The sequence below is a fragment of the Leuresthes tenuis genome, unplaced genomic scaffold (genome assembly GCF_036924035.1).
Source record: "Leuresthes tenuis unplaced genomic scaffold, fLeuTen1.0.hap1 SCAF_17, whole genome shotgun sequence".
Lineage (NCBI taxonomy): Eukaryota > Metazoa > Chordata > Actinopteri > Atheriniformes > Atherinopsidae > Leuresthes > Leuresthes tenuis.
In genome coordinates, this window is record NW_027325371.1 from 8,352,948 (window position 1) to 8,370,409 (window position 17,462).

At 40.7% G+C, this 17,462-nt stretch overlaps 2 protein-coding genes across 3 annotated transcripts; one reads left to right on the forward strand and one right to left on the reverse strand.

Annotated features, from left to right (window-relative positions):
* Positions 1 to 286: 286 nt before the first annotated feature.
* Positions 287 to 9,313, reverse strand: tubg1 (tubulin, gamma 1). Its single transcript, XM_072368783.1, has 11 exons — positions 8,986 to 9,313; positions 8,495 to 8,607; positions 6,641 to 6,808; positions 6,452 to 6,520; positions 5,195 to 5,274; positions 4,980 to 5,106; positions 3,819 to 3,905; positions 2,389 to 2,538; positions 2,126 to 2,278; positions 1,868 to 2,029; positions 287 to 1,438 (listed from the first exon to the last, which is right to left on the reverse strand). Exons 1-11 carry the CDS (start codon positions 9,032 to 9,034, stop codon positions 1,241 to 1,243), a joined length of 1,356 nt encoding a protein of 451 aa, XP_072224884.1. The 5' UTR covers positions 9,035 to 9,313; the 3' UTR covers positions 287 to 1,240.
* A 566-nt stretch (positions 9,314 to 9,879) lies between these two features.
* retreg3 (reticulophagy regulator family member 3) lies at positions 9,880 to 17,051 on the forward strand. Of its 2 annotated transcripts, XM_072368486.1 has the most exons (10): positions 9,880 to 9,971; positions 10,207 to 10,482; positions 11,849 to 11,955; positions 12,290 to 12,320; positions 12,413 to 12,539; positions 12,704 to 12,788; positions 13,295 to 13,432; positions 14,042 to 14,121; positions 14,615 to 14,747; positions 14,839 to 17,051. In XM_072368486.1, the coding sequence occupies exons 2-10, from the start codon at positions 10,253 to 10,255 to the stop codon at positions 15,384 to 15,386; spliced, it is 1,479 nt and encodes a 492-aa protein (XP_072224587.1). In that variant the 5' UTR covers positions 9,880 to 9,971; positions 10,207 to 10,252; the 3' UTR covers positions 15,387 to 17,051. The 2 variants fall into 2 exon arrangements, with proteins under 2 accessions (XP_072224587.1, XP_072224586.1); XM_072368485.1 differs by having other exon boundaries at positions 9,890 to 10,482.
* The last annotated feature ends 411 nt before the right edge of the window (positions 17,052 to 17,462 follow it).

Here is a 17,462-nt window from a genome sequence, read left to right on the forward strand (position 1 = left end):
AGAAAGGCTGAAGCTTGGCCTCGGAGGCAGAGCTTAAATCTTCCTCCCCCTAAGTTTTTCCATTGTGAATAATAGCTGTTTGAGCAGGCATTGCTAAGTGCCGTTACGTTCCCCCAAGGTAATGAGCCTTATCTGAATTAGATGAACAGGCACCCTCAGCTGCAGGTGAGTGGGGGAGAAATATTTCTTTATCATCCTGAAGAAGGATTCCGTTTATAACTGATGGTTAAAAGTGATGTGTTCAGAAAACAAAGTGGGCCATCTGGTTTTTAAAAAAAAAGATAATAGTAATAGAAAATGTGTTTATTATTCTTACACAGGTCCAACACGCAAAGCAACATAGAACAGTAAATCCACTTTAGACCATAACAGAGAAACTAACATATTTACAGGCATAGCAACCAAGTGTGAAAACCAGTTTTAACCTCATTCTATTATACGTGCAAACTGTTGCTTTGGAGAAACAGTTTGCATATTTTGTTAAAATATCAATGCTGTTTAAACAGCAGCTATTTTAACACCATTTATGGCTCAAGTCCAACTTCAACTTGACATTCGTGTTGGTTATGTACAGTGGTATCATGAGAGTATTTTATCAGCAGCAGACAGATGGTACAATGCACCATGTTTGAAATGTGAGGTAAAGACCAAACCTACATTAACCATCATGCTATGCATTCTGTCCTCACCATTATTCTGCTGCTGTCACTCTGTAGGCTGAGGGCGTTTTCACTGTAAATCAACTGCACAAAAACTAAACTCGACTCTACTCTGTATAAAAATAGACCAAAACAAGGCAATAGGTTGTTTTAGATTGCTGAAAACTGGAAAAAAATGGTTTACAAGGGGTGTGGTATAGGAGACAATACAAGTGTAAATAGAAATTTATAGAATGTTTTGTAGATAACAGATATTACTCGTTCATTTAATTATAAGGTAGGTGACTTTTCTTCCCCCCCTCGTCAGCAAAGTATAACAATCTTCAGAATACACTACGGTCCTGGAAAATACTTTGGTTATGATGCGAGTTGGTGTTAACAGTAACGCCCAAGTATCTTCTTATCGAGACACAAACACTATCACATGCTATAACAAGCCAATAAATATTTCTGTCCAGAAAAGCAGCTATAGCCAAACAACTGAGTGACAACTACGTGGGAAAAATATTGTTAAGAGCTAAGATGAAATAAACTTAGCCTGTATGCTGACTGGGTTGTAGCAGATACAAGAAAAAGTCAGTTCACTGTTCTTGCGTGCCCCAGGAAATGTAGTCGGGCCGCGTTGCTGCGCTGTACTCGTCTACCAGCTGCTGGACAACTTCACGGGAGTTGTCCAGCTCGTCAAAGTTGTCCTTGAACATGTCCTCCTTGCGGAACTGTTCCAGGAAGGCCTCGCGCTTACGCAGTTTGTCATACTGCCTGCACGTCCGCTCAAACAACTGTGGGGCAGCAACAGAAAGGGACATCAAAACGATTACTGAAACAAGGCAAGTTTCAAGTTCTTATTCCTTAAACTCTTCATATTTTTGGTTTTGTTTAATCTTCACGGGAAAGAAAAACTAAACCTATGACTTCACTTAAACTTAGTTGAACCTCCTCTTCGTGACAAATTTAGATCTTGTAGTGTAGCCATTCGTTTTGGCTTTCTCAGTCATCTTAGATTAAATATAATGGCATCACAAGACTCCCACTTCTTTCAACTTTGAAAGAAGTGATTGAAAAAAAAAAAAGATAATATAAACGACTTTTTGGGAATTCCTGTTTAACTTCAGTTTTGGACCATGAAATTCTCATGAGAAAAGGCACAGATCTCTGCACGAGAACACTGAGGGAGATTGGGCAGATTTAAAGTTATGGTGAAAACTTACAGAAGAGATGCTTGTGTGGTTGGCCATCATCAGGCCGCTGACTCTATGAGCTGAGGGCAGATACGGGGACTTCCTGGACAAAGCCACCTGGATGCTGGCAGGACCCCAAGGAATGAAGTTGGCAAGTTTGCGCTCCCGGATCCTTTGGAGGCTTTTATGAACCTACAGTAAAGTTGGTCCAAATACATTTGAAATCATTCATTAAAAAAATAAATAAATAATGCATTTAACTATATTTCCCTTTGAGCCCAGTGGTACCTGTGTGGGGTCAACCTCTCCCTGGATGATGTTGAGGATGGCGATGTAGCAGTGGCTGGGCTGCCTCTCTCTTCCTGTGGACACCATCACATTCTTGGGTTGCAGAAGCCTCCTCATCACATCCAGCACCGTGGTTTTCCTCACACTAGCAACCTGAGACGCAGTTAGGCGAGATAATTTTCCATTCCAGCATCACGGGGCCATTTAATATAGTGTGTTTTATCTGCCGATCTCACTGAACAACACGAAAAGATATAACTCACCGACTGGTCAGTCGTGAGTGGTGTATATCCAGTCATGAGGAAGTGCAGACGGGGTGTGGGGATGAGGGAAGCTATCAGACCGATAAGATCGTTGTTCATGTAGCCCGGGTAGCGCAGGGTGGTGGTGCTTGCAGACATGATTGTGGACACCTGCATTTGTGAAAGTTCAAGCAGACAACGTTTTATAGTGTTGCTACAGGACATTCTGTCACGTGTAAACAACTGCTTGATGCAGAAGTGACGCAGTGTAAATATCCACAATATAGCTCTCGTCTAAACAGACGTGAGATTATTTTTTTGTTGTTTTTTTTCAAAGGTTTGAGTAGTTTTAGATGGTGAAAAATTCACTCGTCCAGTGACAACATTCTGTGAAGCTGTTAGCTTTAGTTTGCCCATCAGGAAAACTTCTGATTCTGCAAAATGTGAATGCTTAGATAACTCAAAAATACTTTTACACAGCCTCACTTAAAATGTTTTTAAAAAAAGATAGAAAAACATATCACTTAAAGCAGTTAGGCAGCTAATCCGATGACACATCTATCACACAGACACTGTACACATAATAATTTCCAATCGGTTAATGTACTGTGCATCCTTCACGCTCATGTCTTGACATTTGATCACAGGTCTTTGCCTTTACAACTGTTACGCATTCTTTTCTCAATTGTACCTACAATGTGGCACGATATCACAAGGTGAACGTAGTTTGGCATAACCCTCTGTCAGACCTGGAGTGTCTCCAGTCAAGGAAGCTATGATGCCATATGTGCTAATATACAGCTGTATATTATTATCATTATTATTACTATTATTTGTAGTTTTTATTAGGTTTACATGAGCAGGAGGAAGGAGGCAAAGTTAGAAGAGATTCAACTCATGGGAATTATGTTCTTTTTCTTAAAAAGATTGTGGGTATGTTGTCCAAATGCGGTTACATTAACACTTGGCAGAAGATGAGAGCCTGATCAACTACAAGTCAGCAGGCTTTTAGACATTATATTAACATTATTTTCACTATGGCAGGGTGATTTGTCCCCAAACCTGTCACAAAATGACAGGTATAGAAATGCTTTAGTATGCAGACTTATCTGCTCTGTGCTGAAAGGATCTTCACCCCTAAGAAAAGCTAACTTGCATCATAGTTGATGTTTTTATATTCTGTAACTGATATATATAAACAGAAACATAATAAATCAAAGGAAAATGCAGCCATATGTAAATCATTTCTAAGAAAAACTAAAATCCAGTCCGATGTGCAACGGACTCGCCAAACTAGTTTGTTCATTTTTGGAGCGCAACGTGTCTCGTAGAGCGTCTGCACTCCTCCTGGGTGTGATTTAACAAGAAGAAATGTTCAAACTACACCTGAAACTAAACCAGCTGACTGCCAAGCAAAGAAAGGACATAAAGCTGACTGATATCACACTCACCAGCTGATTGACCTGGGAGAACGAGGGGTTCTGGATATGAAGCCTGTCTGTGGCGATTCGATTTAGAGCCGTGTTATCCAGCACAACCTGGCGCACAACACACAAGAGTGCAATTATTAGACAAATGAGGAGGAGAAAAGGTCAATACACTGTCAATGCACTGCTACCCTGTTGAGGAAGGAATGAGAGGGTATCACAGTGATTACGCAGTCAAGGAACCTCGTAAGAAGCCACACAGTGTGCTGTTGTTAGAAGAGTTGAACATAAAAGACACAGTGTACAGTCACAACAGGAGCACAGATTCTATTAACTCTCAGCCTAATTCAATCAACATGAGGGCCTTATGCAAGACCCTAGAGGAAGTAGGTATTAAAGAGGAAACACCATTAGACCGTCAGTGCATCTCAGACTAATACAATCACCAATTCAAGACTGAGATCTAATAAGTTGGATTTGTAAGGCCTCAATGCTGCCACTGCAGTTTGTGTCTTGATCACATTGCTACACAAGTGATAAAGAAGCCTAAAAAGCTGACTTTCCTAAAAATAACCATCAAGACTAAAGAAATCAGAATATGTATTTGAAAAAGCATGCTAAGAGACAACATCAAACAAAGCAAACAGAAACATACTGAGTGTGGGGATGGTTTCTGTTAGGAGTGGGCAATCTGACAATCTTATATCATGAACAATCTTAATCATGGATGTGATTTTGCTTTAAATAAATAGCAGCGCTATCCAATCTTTCATCCTCCACATTAACCACATGAAAGCGTGGATCAAAATTCAACCCAATGGCAATGTCACATTACTTCTTGACTAGATTTTCCAAACCTAGTTTCAGTGAAAAGTAAAATAAACAGTTTTACACAACGACAACATGAGTGTATGAAAGGCCTGTGAGACTTAATCCAATGTTTTGGGGTTTTTTTTAGGTTTCGTGTGTCTTTTAAGTCACAACAGAGTTTGATATTTTCTGGGAAAGACTTTCCACGCAGTGGATCTGTGCCATTTATGTTTGAACACATGAGGCCAAACCTAATTAACAGTCTGACATCACATCATTATTTTCTTGGAATACGTCGACTATGATGGACTGTGCACATTTTATCATGGGAGCAATGGGATTAATCAACATCTGCTCTCGTGTACTGCTGCTCACCACGCAGTCTGCGTTCTGGGTGAGCCTTTTCAGTGTGAGGAGCGAGTTGTATGGCTGAACAACCACGTCACTCATCTCATCCTGGTTTGGGAAAACAGAGTAGGTCTGTACCAGCTTCTTTGGATACCTGAAGAACAGAAAATATGTATTATTTGCACACGCCAAATCACGAGAAGACAAATGTAAGTGATCAAGCTGCATGTGTTCTTGTGGACCTGTCATTGAGTTTCTCCAGTAGATATGATCCCAGCCCTGAGCCAGTCCCCCCAGCGATTGAATGGCACAGGACAAATCCCTACGAAGACAAAGGGTTACTCATTACCAGCAATCTCAAGGTACAGCATATGCCACATGCGTGTAAAGCTTACACTTAACTCCATCGGTGCAGAAAGCTGAAAGTGTGTGGGTGAGCAAATGCCTTGCTTCCTTCCAGTTATATAAATGGTAGCACAGCCCCACCTCACAAATGGGCTCCCACCCCCCCGTCAAGACTGCCTTGTAATACCTGCCTTTAACACTTGCCCGCCTATTATCACCAGACACACTACACGCCACACCCTGCCAACATACACATGCCAGCAGCAGCTCAGTCCACCTTCCTATCCAATGCACACGAGAGCACACACTAAATAATAATGTGGGGTCATAATGTGAAGGAGTTACAGAAATTGCAGACCTTTGAGGGAAAATGCGAGTGTTATTTTATGGGAGGCTGGCAGCTGAATTGAGTGCGCAAAAGAGAGGCTAAGAATAATAGTGCGGCATGGCTGTGACTTTGCTGGTTTTAAGATGACAGACTCTGGCACCATTTTAACATGTTGTTTCCATTAAGTCAGTCATTTCAACATGCCTATCACCGCAACAGACACAACAGTCTGCTTGAATAACAGTGAGAAGACATGTGTGAGGTAAAATCAAGTAACCCATGTCACCATTTAGACAAAAAAATGGATAAGCGAGTTTAGGCTGAGCATCAACGGTAAAATCTCACTGAAAGACTTGAAGGAGTAACAAATTAAAAAAAAAAAACATACAAAATGATCACAGTAATGCCAAATTACACAAAATTATCCAAACCACACCACTACAAATGGAAAAATATCCATAAACATACCCAATAACAACAAAGTCTCAAGAAGACCACAAAGAGATAAACAACTTTGACAAAGAGTGCCAGAAAATTACCACAAACTGACTAAAAAAGATCACAAAGAGACAACAAAGACACACAAAATGACCACACAACTTCAAAAAGACAACAATCACAAGAGTTGATCTATCCAAATCACTGCTATTCTGACAGGTTCAGCCTAAAATAATCCTTCAACTTTAAATAAATAAGTTCAGGCAGTGGACTGTGATACTGCTATTGATTTACTTTTAAAATCTTTTTTTTTTCTTCCAAATTCCACACAACCACAGCCCGAGTAATCCTCAGGAGTAAGTCGATATGCAATACATAATAAACTTGCCTCCAGACTGTCGCTGCCATCTGCCTCTCGGTCAATGATGTCAAAGATATCTTCTTGAATTTTTTTGCCCTGGGGAGGGGGGGGGCGACAAAAAAAGCCATAACCAATTTTAACATACTTTTAATGAGTATTTAACTTCAGTTGAGAATAAAGACATTAGGTTGAAAACATGCTAATTCTACCAATCACCTGTGAATATCCACTGGCCCAGTTATTCCCAGCACCTCCACCGTGCTCAGACAGGTATATGTTCTCTGGGTTGTACAGGTTCGCGTAAGGGGAGTTGAGGATAGAGTGGATCACGCGGGGCTCCAGATCCAGGAGGACTGCACGAGGGATGTAGTGCTCATCATCAGCCTGTGGAGTTTGATAAACAACCAGGGATTAGGTGGTGATACTGCACAATCTGTTTCCCTGCAGGGTGTGCTATCCTTTTCCAATGCACATAAGAAGCATGCCATCTAGTGGCAAATAATGTTGGTGTACTTCAGGAGCACACCAACATCACCAGGTACAGACTGGACACATAGCCCTTATCCCATTTCTCAGTTTGTACATTTCCCTCTCCTTGTGAAAAAGTCCCTCCCAGCAGAAATGTGCTTCTAAGAGGTGGGAAGAAATAGGCGTTTATGTACATGTACCGTCATGCTTTCATAATATACAGGCTTGTCCTTTGGGAGGTACTAATTAATATTTACTTGACAAAAATCTATTTCAAAGCCCATTGGGCTCAATCCCAGATGTTGGTTTGTTTTTTTTCCCCACATAGATGTAAAAGGGCTGGATTTATTTCTTACTGTTCCTAATTGTATAGCCATGTTTGGACAACATGCTTCCAAAATGTAATGTACTAGCACTAAATAATACTTTACACTACCTCACGTTTTCTATAAATTGAAATCCAACATTCCCTGACAAGAGAAACAAGAAGCTAGTGAATGAGAGGTGCAAATCCTTATCATGGCCTAAATATTGCCAGTAAATATCTGAAGAAAATTATGTAGATGTTCTTGTTGTTTGGTTTTGATTTACTTTTGAGAGACGTTGTGCTGGACAGCACAATGTTGTACCACTCGAGGTTCAGGTATAACCCATTGCCTGAGCCAGCAAGAGCTGTTCAGTTATTCCTCATGAAAACAAGTATTTTTGAGGATCCAGGTATAAATAAAGGACAATTTTTGCTTTTAAAATAAAAAGACACACTGCCGAGCCAAACCAAAAACGTCAGTCTAGTAATTTTCCCAATCGGTCTGGTGTGTGGTAGTGCCTGCTTTCTGGCTAGGTATTGTATGCTCTCTTATGTAGCAGCAATGTGCATCAATGGTTGCTGATTGTAATTTGTGTCCGTACTGTGCCTGCATGGTAGCTCCAATCCAATCCAAACTGCATGATATGTACCCAACTGGCAGCCATGATAAGAGCTGGTCCACTTTTCAAAATTACTGAGGAAAAGAGCGCCACCACTTTCTTCATCACGTCCCTTAGCCATAGGATACACATGACCATCTTTTATTAAGGAAAAGGAGATCATTGCTTCTTAAAGTTCCCTGAGTCTGCAACTTTCAATTGTCAGTCCTAGTACTATTTACGTTGATAACTGTTTATGAGAGTGAGCAGCCTGTGACAACATTTTCACTCTGTTTAATTCTTTTTAACAACAAAGGTTGGTAAAAAAATATATTTCAAACAGTTTTACTTCACAACTACAGACCCACTTCATTGCTTAGTGTTAACTATGTTCAAATTCCTGCTAACAGCTTTCCTTAATCTTGTGACGTTTTTCAATAAGGTTAAGAAAAGGCCCTATGGAAGAGACTACCCAAGATCTCCACATCCTTGTGAAGAGCAGTTGACTGGTATGAAAAGAGAGCTTCTGTGGGACTCTATCTGCGTGGTATTTTGACCAAAGTATGTCAGACTTCCAAACTGAGTCAACTTGTTCATGTCATCCTCCCAGGCCACCGCCACTTTATCCATTTTTTCCTAACCATTACTGTGCGTGAGAGCTAATATGTATGGAAACTCCTGCTCTGCCCCACTTACCTGATAGAAGAACACATCCTTTCTGTCGGTTCCCTCAGTTGCGAACTCCTCCACAATCCCCTCTGGGCTGATGCCATGTTCTGCACACAGCTGCTTCCAAAACTCAAACCCGACTGCAAAACAGAGACACGTGTGGGCAAAACGTTAATTCGTATTAAGGTTAACTGCTTGGCTGTGGTGCAGTTCTCTGTGTGTTAGTAAAACATTGATGAGACCAACCACCACAAACCGCAGTTACCCGATTAAAGTTGACCGCTAAAGTTTGTAATATATCGTATTAGCTCTGTGGGAACCCTATTAGTCATTAGTTATCTAGGACACTGAAACATTTCCCCTAATTACATTAGTATTAGAGGTAGCTACACTTCTTATTATCACTTAGCACAAAGCCAAACAAACCATCTTCGCTAGCTAACTGAAATGCTGGATCCTTGCTAACGATATGGGTTTGCGTTTGAGCGGAAGGTTAGCAATACTAATATGTCACGTACTTTGATTTCCACATTGTCCAAGCTGAAGCGTTATAATTTCCCGGGGCATGTTGAATTGTCAGTTACTCCTTCTTTAGCTAATCTGCTAGCTATCCTGCTAGCTAAATGCTACAAGAAAGACAGCCGTAGTGCACACCGCTTCTCTACCACCAGCCCGCTAGTTCCCGCTTGGTACTGTTGTGACACTTCAAGTAGACTTCTTCTATGGTTTTCTAGCAGATAACAAACAGAAATGTATCGCATGTGCTGCCACACAATGTGTCGGAGTATGTGACGTCACAAAACAACAGAAAATTCACATGTACACAAAATTACAACCCTGACCCTCCCTACCTGATGAGAATCGGAGGGGGTGGGGGTTCCTTGTATAATAAAGGTCTTTAGCTACCGGAAGTGGTGTAGCAGGTTATTTTTGATGTTCGGGCAGTGAATATGAGCTCCAGTGGCTGCAGAAACATTAACTTTGCTGCCGTCTATTGGCCGCACGTGTTGATTCAAATTAGAGTTACAGCTCAATTTAGACATAAGATTCGCGTCGTTTAAGTGTATCAAAATATGGATTGTACCTTCTGTTGGGATTATATTCGAATTATGAGGCGATGATGGATGACGGCAATCCTTTATTTCGAATCGAAAGTAAAAATGTACTGAATCACTTAAGTAAGTGCTATTGCATTTTGATATAGCACCTTCTTGCCCATTTTTATTGATCTGTTTTCAACTTTGTTTGTCTAAAGATGGAAAAGAACAAGGAGATATGCTCACAAATATATATATTAAATAAAAAACCGGAAAGTGGAAAAGTTTTGAAGGTTGTAGTTTCTTCGCTTTAAAACTCAACCGTAATTCCTATTTTATGGAACGCACCGTGACGCAGCACCTCGTGCGGATTCTGATTGGGCTGTTTAACGGTCAGAAAAACACGATACGCCATATTGACAGTTTCTGAACAAGCACAGCCACATCTTTGCAAAAATGACTAAATAGTAAGTGTCATCTTCTTCTCAAACGTTTTCACTTGGGTTTAGGTAACCTACTTACTTATAACACAGCACGACGTGTACTACTGGACGTTAATACAATTGTCCAGCTTGCGTCATTCGCTGTTAGCCCACAAATCCGTTAGCATAGGTTCTGTGAGCAGAGTATCTCCGTGGCGCTGTGGTGCCCCTCATCAAGCTGTTTACCTGTGTCCACTTAGCTTAAGTCTTTATTTTACAGGCTGACTTTGACTACGGTAGACGCTAAGATCGTGCTCACTGGAGCAATGGAAGTGGCATCCATGGAGGATCGCTCTGCCAAGCAGGAGTCAAGTGTTTGCCTTCGAAGTCGCCCATGCTCCAGCGAGAGAGACGGTCAGGTACGGGCTGTCAAAGCTGCTCTTCTGTCCAAGCTGGGGCCTTACGAGCCCGTCCTGACATATCTACAGTCCATTCTGGTGTGGGAAAGACCATTTCAGAGTGTCCTTCTCTTCACTGTTGTCAACTTTGTGTTCTGGTGAGTCATAATCTTATGTGAGTTTGTGGTTTTCCATGAAAACTATGCCATGGGTCTGTGTGGGATTGTGTTGTAGAAACATAAAGACAAGTGAGCATGCCTTCAAGCAGCTGGTTCTTTTACACAACACAAATGTTTCACCTGTTAATTCAAGGCACGGCAGATGGCGGGGCGTTGGTCCTGTTTATGGACTCATAGGACTCATGGACTGTGAAATTTCTCCTGAGTATCTTATTGTGCAAGACTGTGTCGTTTCATGAGTTATCTATTTTACCCATTAAGTGTCCCCTCAAATAAAATATTGAGGTTAACAATAGTTGAAAGGGTGCTCTTGGATTGGGACAGGTTTTAGCGTAATTAGTTGATAAAGAGTAATCGATCAGTTTTGAATGGTAAGCATCACTGATTTGGAACATGGAGGATAATCCTGGACAGCATAATTGTGGAGTTCAGGCATTCAGACTTTATTCAGTTAGACATTGAAGCATCATATATTCAGTGGTGCAGACTAACTTCTGCCCATAGAGATTAATCAATAATTACAAAGGAGCTCACAATGGCAAATCACTCAGTGAATGAATAAAAGCAACTTTGGCAATAGGACAGTGAGAATGGTTTGATTAATACTCTTAGATCACAATCAACTTAAATCAGAGGGGGCAGACAGTTACAAAATGAAACGGTCTACATTCAAAACACACTGAGCAGCAGCCTCAGTGTTTTGGATTTTAAACTTTTGTGTCTCTGATCAAACTGCTGTTGTGACCCCTCATTAGGCATATGGGGTACCGTAACAACATATTTCACCACTAGCCTATTTGCTAATAGTCTTGACCTGCCAGTAAATTCCTCATTCGCTTAATCTCCACATTGGCAGAATCATCAAGTATTGTTGTGGTCGACACATTTTGAAGTCTTGTGATCTGAAATTGGAGCAGTACTGGGAGACTTATTGTTTTAAGATCCCAGGCAGTGAAATCAAGTTGTATGCAAGTGGACAGAGATCTTTAAAATGTGGATAACACCATAAACGACACTTTATATTATTTAATGTACAAACTGTAACTTTCCGATCTGATTCTGGATCTGATTCTCATCAATGCTTATTTCATTTTAAACATGATTTGTTTTATAATTAAAATAATTCCACTGGGTTTGAAGAAAGAAATTAAATTTTCTTAGTAAGTTTGATGCAGATGGAACAACTTCCTCTTTCTTACATCTGGCTGAAAGAAACGGGCAATCCCTCAAGAGTTTTGTGGTTCAATGAATTCAGCACAAAACTGTTAGATTATCTAACTTATTCTTTGTGTCGTTCTGGTGAAATGGGGGATGGTCATGTGTTTTCTGTTTTGCTCCCCTCCAGGTTCTACGCTCTTACCTCACTGCGCCTGCTGTTCCTGCTGGCTTCTGGACTAACTGTGCTTGTATTTGTTGACTGCTGGAGGAATAAGATCTGGCCCATGATTAGAGGTGCTACATTTAGTCTCTATGGGAGTTATTCATTTTTAAGATACTTCTTGGGATTGTAACAAATATATACATTTTTTTATAACCAGAATAGATATGCCATCAATCAGCTGTTTTGCTTTGTAAACTTTGAAAGTAATTTGGATTACACATGGAAGAGTTTAGACCTTGTGCATACTAAGTGTACGGGGTCTTGAAATGTCAGTAGGTGAAAGGGTGGAGTCAAGCTAATATGTGCCCAGTATTCTAAAATCTACACTCTCAGGCTATATTAACACACATAATATTTAAGGCGGTGTCTTTTAAAGCCATGAATGTCCTCTCTCTCTCTCCACAGTCAGACAGCTGGATGAATCAGAACATGAGAGGTTTGTAGCTGTAGTCTCTAATCAGACAGTATTCTGACAGCAGCCATTGTACAATAGAACAGTTAAGTTTAAAACACTGTCTGTTTGTCCAGCTGGGGTCTGGTGCAGCCTGGCATCATCAGCGTGCCTGAACTTTGTCACCACCTTGCAGAGGCCTGGGTCAGCGCATCAGTTTTCACATCCAGCACGGTGCAATATAAACGACAAAACCCTGGAAATGTGAGGACCATATCTTACTTTTTAAAGCTTGTTTTTAATGACATCATTCTATCATGACGCAGATTATCCTTCAAGATTCTCTGATAAGCTCTGGATAAATGTACTATGGATAACAAGTAGTGGCACTGACCATTTCCCTCATGTTTCTTGTTGCTTTATGACAGTTTTGCATCCTGACCTGTGGAGTGTTCTCCTGTTTGGCTCTGATTGGATGCTACATTCCTGGATTGGTGCTCTCCTACTCTGCTTGTGAGTCCCAGCAGCTTAACCAGTCATAAGTACATATCTGCACCCTTTCACAAGACCATGTTGGCAGGGAAACTCAGCTTGACTGGTCTGATTAAAATTGCATGGGTGGTGAAACCAGATCTGTGGGGCCTCTGTACCAGGGCCCGATCTGTGAGGTGATTAAAGCAGTGATGAGGCACACATGATGGGAGTGAGGGAGGGCAGGGAGCCAGGAGGAAGGCTAAGGAGGTCATTCACTGAGCGGGCTAATCTCTTAACCTTCAACCAGTGCAGACTGCAGAGCTCGGCAGGAAGGACCAGTCAACAGCACCGCTCCCTGCTGCTCCCTTTGTCTCATTTAGTTGCTTTACTTAATGTAACAAACATGTGGGTGTGTCTACAGTGAGCAGAGCAAAGCTGTGGTGTATCTTAATATAACACAAAAAACTTTATGCCCCTGTTACAAGTACCACACGTTATTTCCTCCATCTCTATAATAATGGCTGGAGTTGTTTTCCCTCCTCTAGTGTTGGCCACTCTCCTGGCCCCTCTGGCAGTATATCACAGGGTTTTCCAGCATGTCTGCTTAAAGCTGGAGCCGGCCCTGCAGCGGCTGGACTTCAGCGTTCGTGGATACATGATGTCAAAGCCCATTGATAATCAGTGTAAGTTTTAAGGCTGCTCTTTTTACTTAATCGTCTTATGATTTCTTGCTGAACTGGAAAATGTAGTTACTTGTGACATGTTGCAATTGTTTGTTATAGTGCCCTCTAGTGGCACTAAGCACCATGTTCAAATAATGTAAAAATAAGAGGTTATGTTTTGATTTATTAAAAATGAATGCTCCTCCAGAGCAATTTTTTCTCTTATCAGATTTATAGGGTGATGTGAGTTAACCAATATAGATTTTATGCAATGATATAGGTAACAAAACAATTTTCATTTTCTATTCATCTTTTACTTTAATTTTTTTTTTTTCAAGAGTCCAAAATTAACTCGTGCCAACAGGATGTCTTACTTTTATGACAAGTTTAAAACCTAAAGAAGATCTGATCCCAGATAAAAGTGGGCACTTCTTTTATCTCTATGTTTGTTAAATAATGAACCAACTGTTGGTGCAGGTTTGATTTAATCCTGAGAAGAAATTACTTATTTATTCTCATATTTGGACATTTCAGTGACTGTTTTTGTACCTCCTCTAAAAGCAGTCATTTAATTTACTCTTAAAAGTTAATAGTGATAATCATTTATCTGTCTGTCGTTGCGCTCCAAAGTCCTTCGAAGGCCCATACGAGGTGCAGCCTCGGGTGAAGCCAGCGACAGCGAGGAAGAACTGGCTGCTTTCTGCCCAACAGTAAGTTTGTTAAATGTCCAAAGTTCCTCAGTATTTTCGATTAAAAAGGCATGATGTGCGTGAGACATGCATAAAATGCAAACAAGCATAAAATGCTATGATGAGTACCTCTGTGTTGCTTCAGTTTGGGTTTGGGTTTGGGTTTGTTTGCTTGAGCTTCTGGGTATTTAAATCAAGTTAAAGAATACTGAGGAAACATTCACTCCACACCTGTTGCTTTGTCTGTGGGCTTTGTGTTGGTTACTGTAGCATATCAGGGTCACTTCCTGTCGAGGTTAGAAACCTCAGTAAAGACGTTGGTTTATTTTTGCACCAATGTGTGCAGTGAGGCCTGCAGGAGGTTTGACAGTAAACGGAGAATGCTTTTCATTCTGACAGAGTGACAGGGGAAAAAGTTTAAGATTTTCACTGTCTGGTAATAAAAAAATATTAAAAAAACCTTCAGCAAAACAACTTTAAAAATATTCAACCATTCCATTGTGCTCTCTTCTAGTTCGATGACGCTGTTGTTGCGAAGGAACTTGCACTGACTGACTCTGAGCACTCTGATGCTGAGGTGTCCTACACTGATAATGGAACATTTAACCTATCACGTGGCCAAACCCCACTCACTGAGGGCTCTGAAGGTAAGGATTGAAGTTTTGCAGATTTGCTCTTCCTTTGTTTTGCAGATTTGCCCTGCCCTCTGACCTTCTTCCCCTCTGTCATTCTGGTCAGATTTTGACAGACACAGTGATGCTGAGGAGTCCTTTGCACAAGACCTCCCTGACTTCCCCTCCATAAACCCCGATGTTACTCTCATGGATGACGATGACGACACAAGCATTGGGTTGCCGAGTCTGGGTCCATCTGGGCTAGCTAGCCATAGGGCATCAGTGCTGGATGTGGATGCTCATCTGGAGTCAGACCAGGAAGATCTGGATACAGAACTTTCTCTCAGCAGCATGCCGCTTGCCTCAGATTTCACTGGAGACTTGGCTGGAGTCATCGCCAGCAACATGATCCAGGCGGCACTGGCTGGTGCCATGCAGCCTCGGCCTCCAGCCACCCAACGCAGACAAGGCCCCCCCAAGGCAGGGTCCCATCGAAGCTACAGGAAGCAGTCCAGCTCTGAATGGGACACAGACTTGGACGGAGAAGACTTTGAAATGCTGGATCAGTCTGAACTGAGCCAGATGGATCCCCTCAGTGGAGGAGGGGGCAGTAGACAGGGCGAGAGCCAGGGGTCTAACTTCTTATCAAGCTTGCTTGGTAAACCACAGTGAGGCGTGTGTGCTGCTGAGAGTGTGTGTCCGCATGTGTGTGGCTCGACGGGCAGAGTTTTTATTGATGAGCCGTGAATGAGTGTGAGAGAGGATTTTAGGTTCCAGCAGCCTCGCTTCTCATCGGTTTCTCACTGTGAAGTATTTTATTTTCAACTCTTTTTGTTCTGTGCTCTGCAACTCTGATCGTCAGGAAAACTTCTACGTTGTAGGCTGAGCAATAGGAAAATATAAAGAAAAAATAAGTCGGTCAGACATCGAACAAACCAGCATTTTTTTACATCGTTGCGATCCTGCAACTTTACTCACCCATAACTTAAAGCAGTACTTAGTTAGTGACTTTTGATTAGGAAAAAAAGATGGAACGTCATAGAATAAAATAAAAAAAACAGAATGCCCTTGAAATCTTTTTTATATGGAGGTCTGAACATACAGGGCTTTTTAGGACCAAATAAGACATTCCTATTGCTTGAGCTGAGCCATGTTTAGTAATGACATAGTAAAGCAGTACATTAAGTCGTTGAAAAAGTCAGCCACACTTAAAAGAAATAGCTATTTGTGTAAGTTAAGGTGTCTCTGTCCCTAACATGTGAGCATGATCTGTTGGAGGTGGATTTGTTGGTTGCAGGTTAAGAGAGCTTCATTTAAGTTATTTACACACAGTAGTGTTTCTGCACCTCGCAGACAAAAAACGAATAATACCTGGATACATTTTCAAAGTTCTGTGTTTTTCTGCTGACTAAAGACCTCTTTATACATGACTGGGAGCTTATTTTGTCCCATTACAGTCTTACCTGAGCCAGCGGAGCACTGATGTATGTCGGTTCATAGCATTTGTGAACCTGTGCCCCAAGGCGAGAAACGCTTCTATGTTGTGTGTGAGTAAGTACAAAATATTTTTTTTATTTTTCTGCCCTTTGGTGTCCATGTTTAATAGTTTGCACGAATCTGCCGCTTTGTGTGTTTTTCTGTTTAAAGGATATTACCTAAACAGATCTCTTTATATTTCTCCATTGTTGTATTATGTGTAATTGACAGTCAAGCTGAACTTTTTTTTTAAAGAAAGAGATAGAATATTCTCCAGTTCATGGCTCTTATATGTCAGTAGGGAACCATGTTTACAGCAAAATAGGATAAAAAATGTATCATCTTTTTTTTTAATTTTCTAAATGTTCATATGTAAAGCTTTAAAATGGCTTTTGTGCTGGTCAGCCTGATTTTCGCTACATGGTCAAACCATGTCAGAATTTTAGAATTGAAGTGGCACTTTATGCTTAAATTAACAAGAGTTGAGATTTATTAAAAGGCAACTATCAGAGCCTTAGAGTGCTGGGGTTTTTTTTCGTTTTTTTTTAAAGAGGAAAAACACTTTCTTTCATTGTGTTTTATTGAGAAGAAAATCAAAGCTGCAAGATTTTTAGCTTATTATAAAAAAATAAAACTGCTGGACTACATGGAGTTGAGTTAGAAAAATTGTGCACTGATCGGAAGGGGTTAGCATTTTGACAAAATGTTTGGTTTGAATATTCCTCCATGAAGACTCAGTTCGTCAATATAAGTGATTGTCTGTTTGATCATTTAATGTGCATAGTATTGTATTCTCTTCTCTGTATCTGCTTTTGATATGTTTTGAAGTGAAAATCTTATTGAATAAAATGTTTGCAAATAGGTTTGTCTTACTTGTTATTTCATGTAGTGTTTAAAACTAAACGTCTTGACACAAATTGGCATTTGCAGTAAATGTTCACTTGAGTTTAAAGAAGGTTCATTGAAGCTGTATATGTTCTTGCCTAATAAGTGCATTTGTCTTATAAGTGATGTGTTTACTTCATGGGAGGCACGTGCAATGATTAACACGTTCTATGTTTTTCTATCTATATAGCGCCTCTCTGCAGAAATTCCGAACATATACTGTATGTGTCCGTGTTTTATTTCCCATCCAACATTAAAAGCTCGCGTGACATTTTCAACGGGACGGGAAACAAACCGTTGATTAGGTTTGAGACGCGCCAAAATGACAGATGTCTCACTGCATTTTTGTTTCAGATTTTGCAAGTCGTTTTAAAGTAGGTCAAACCC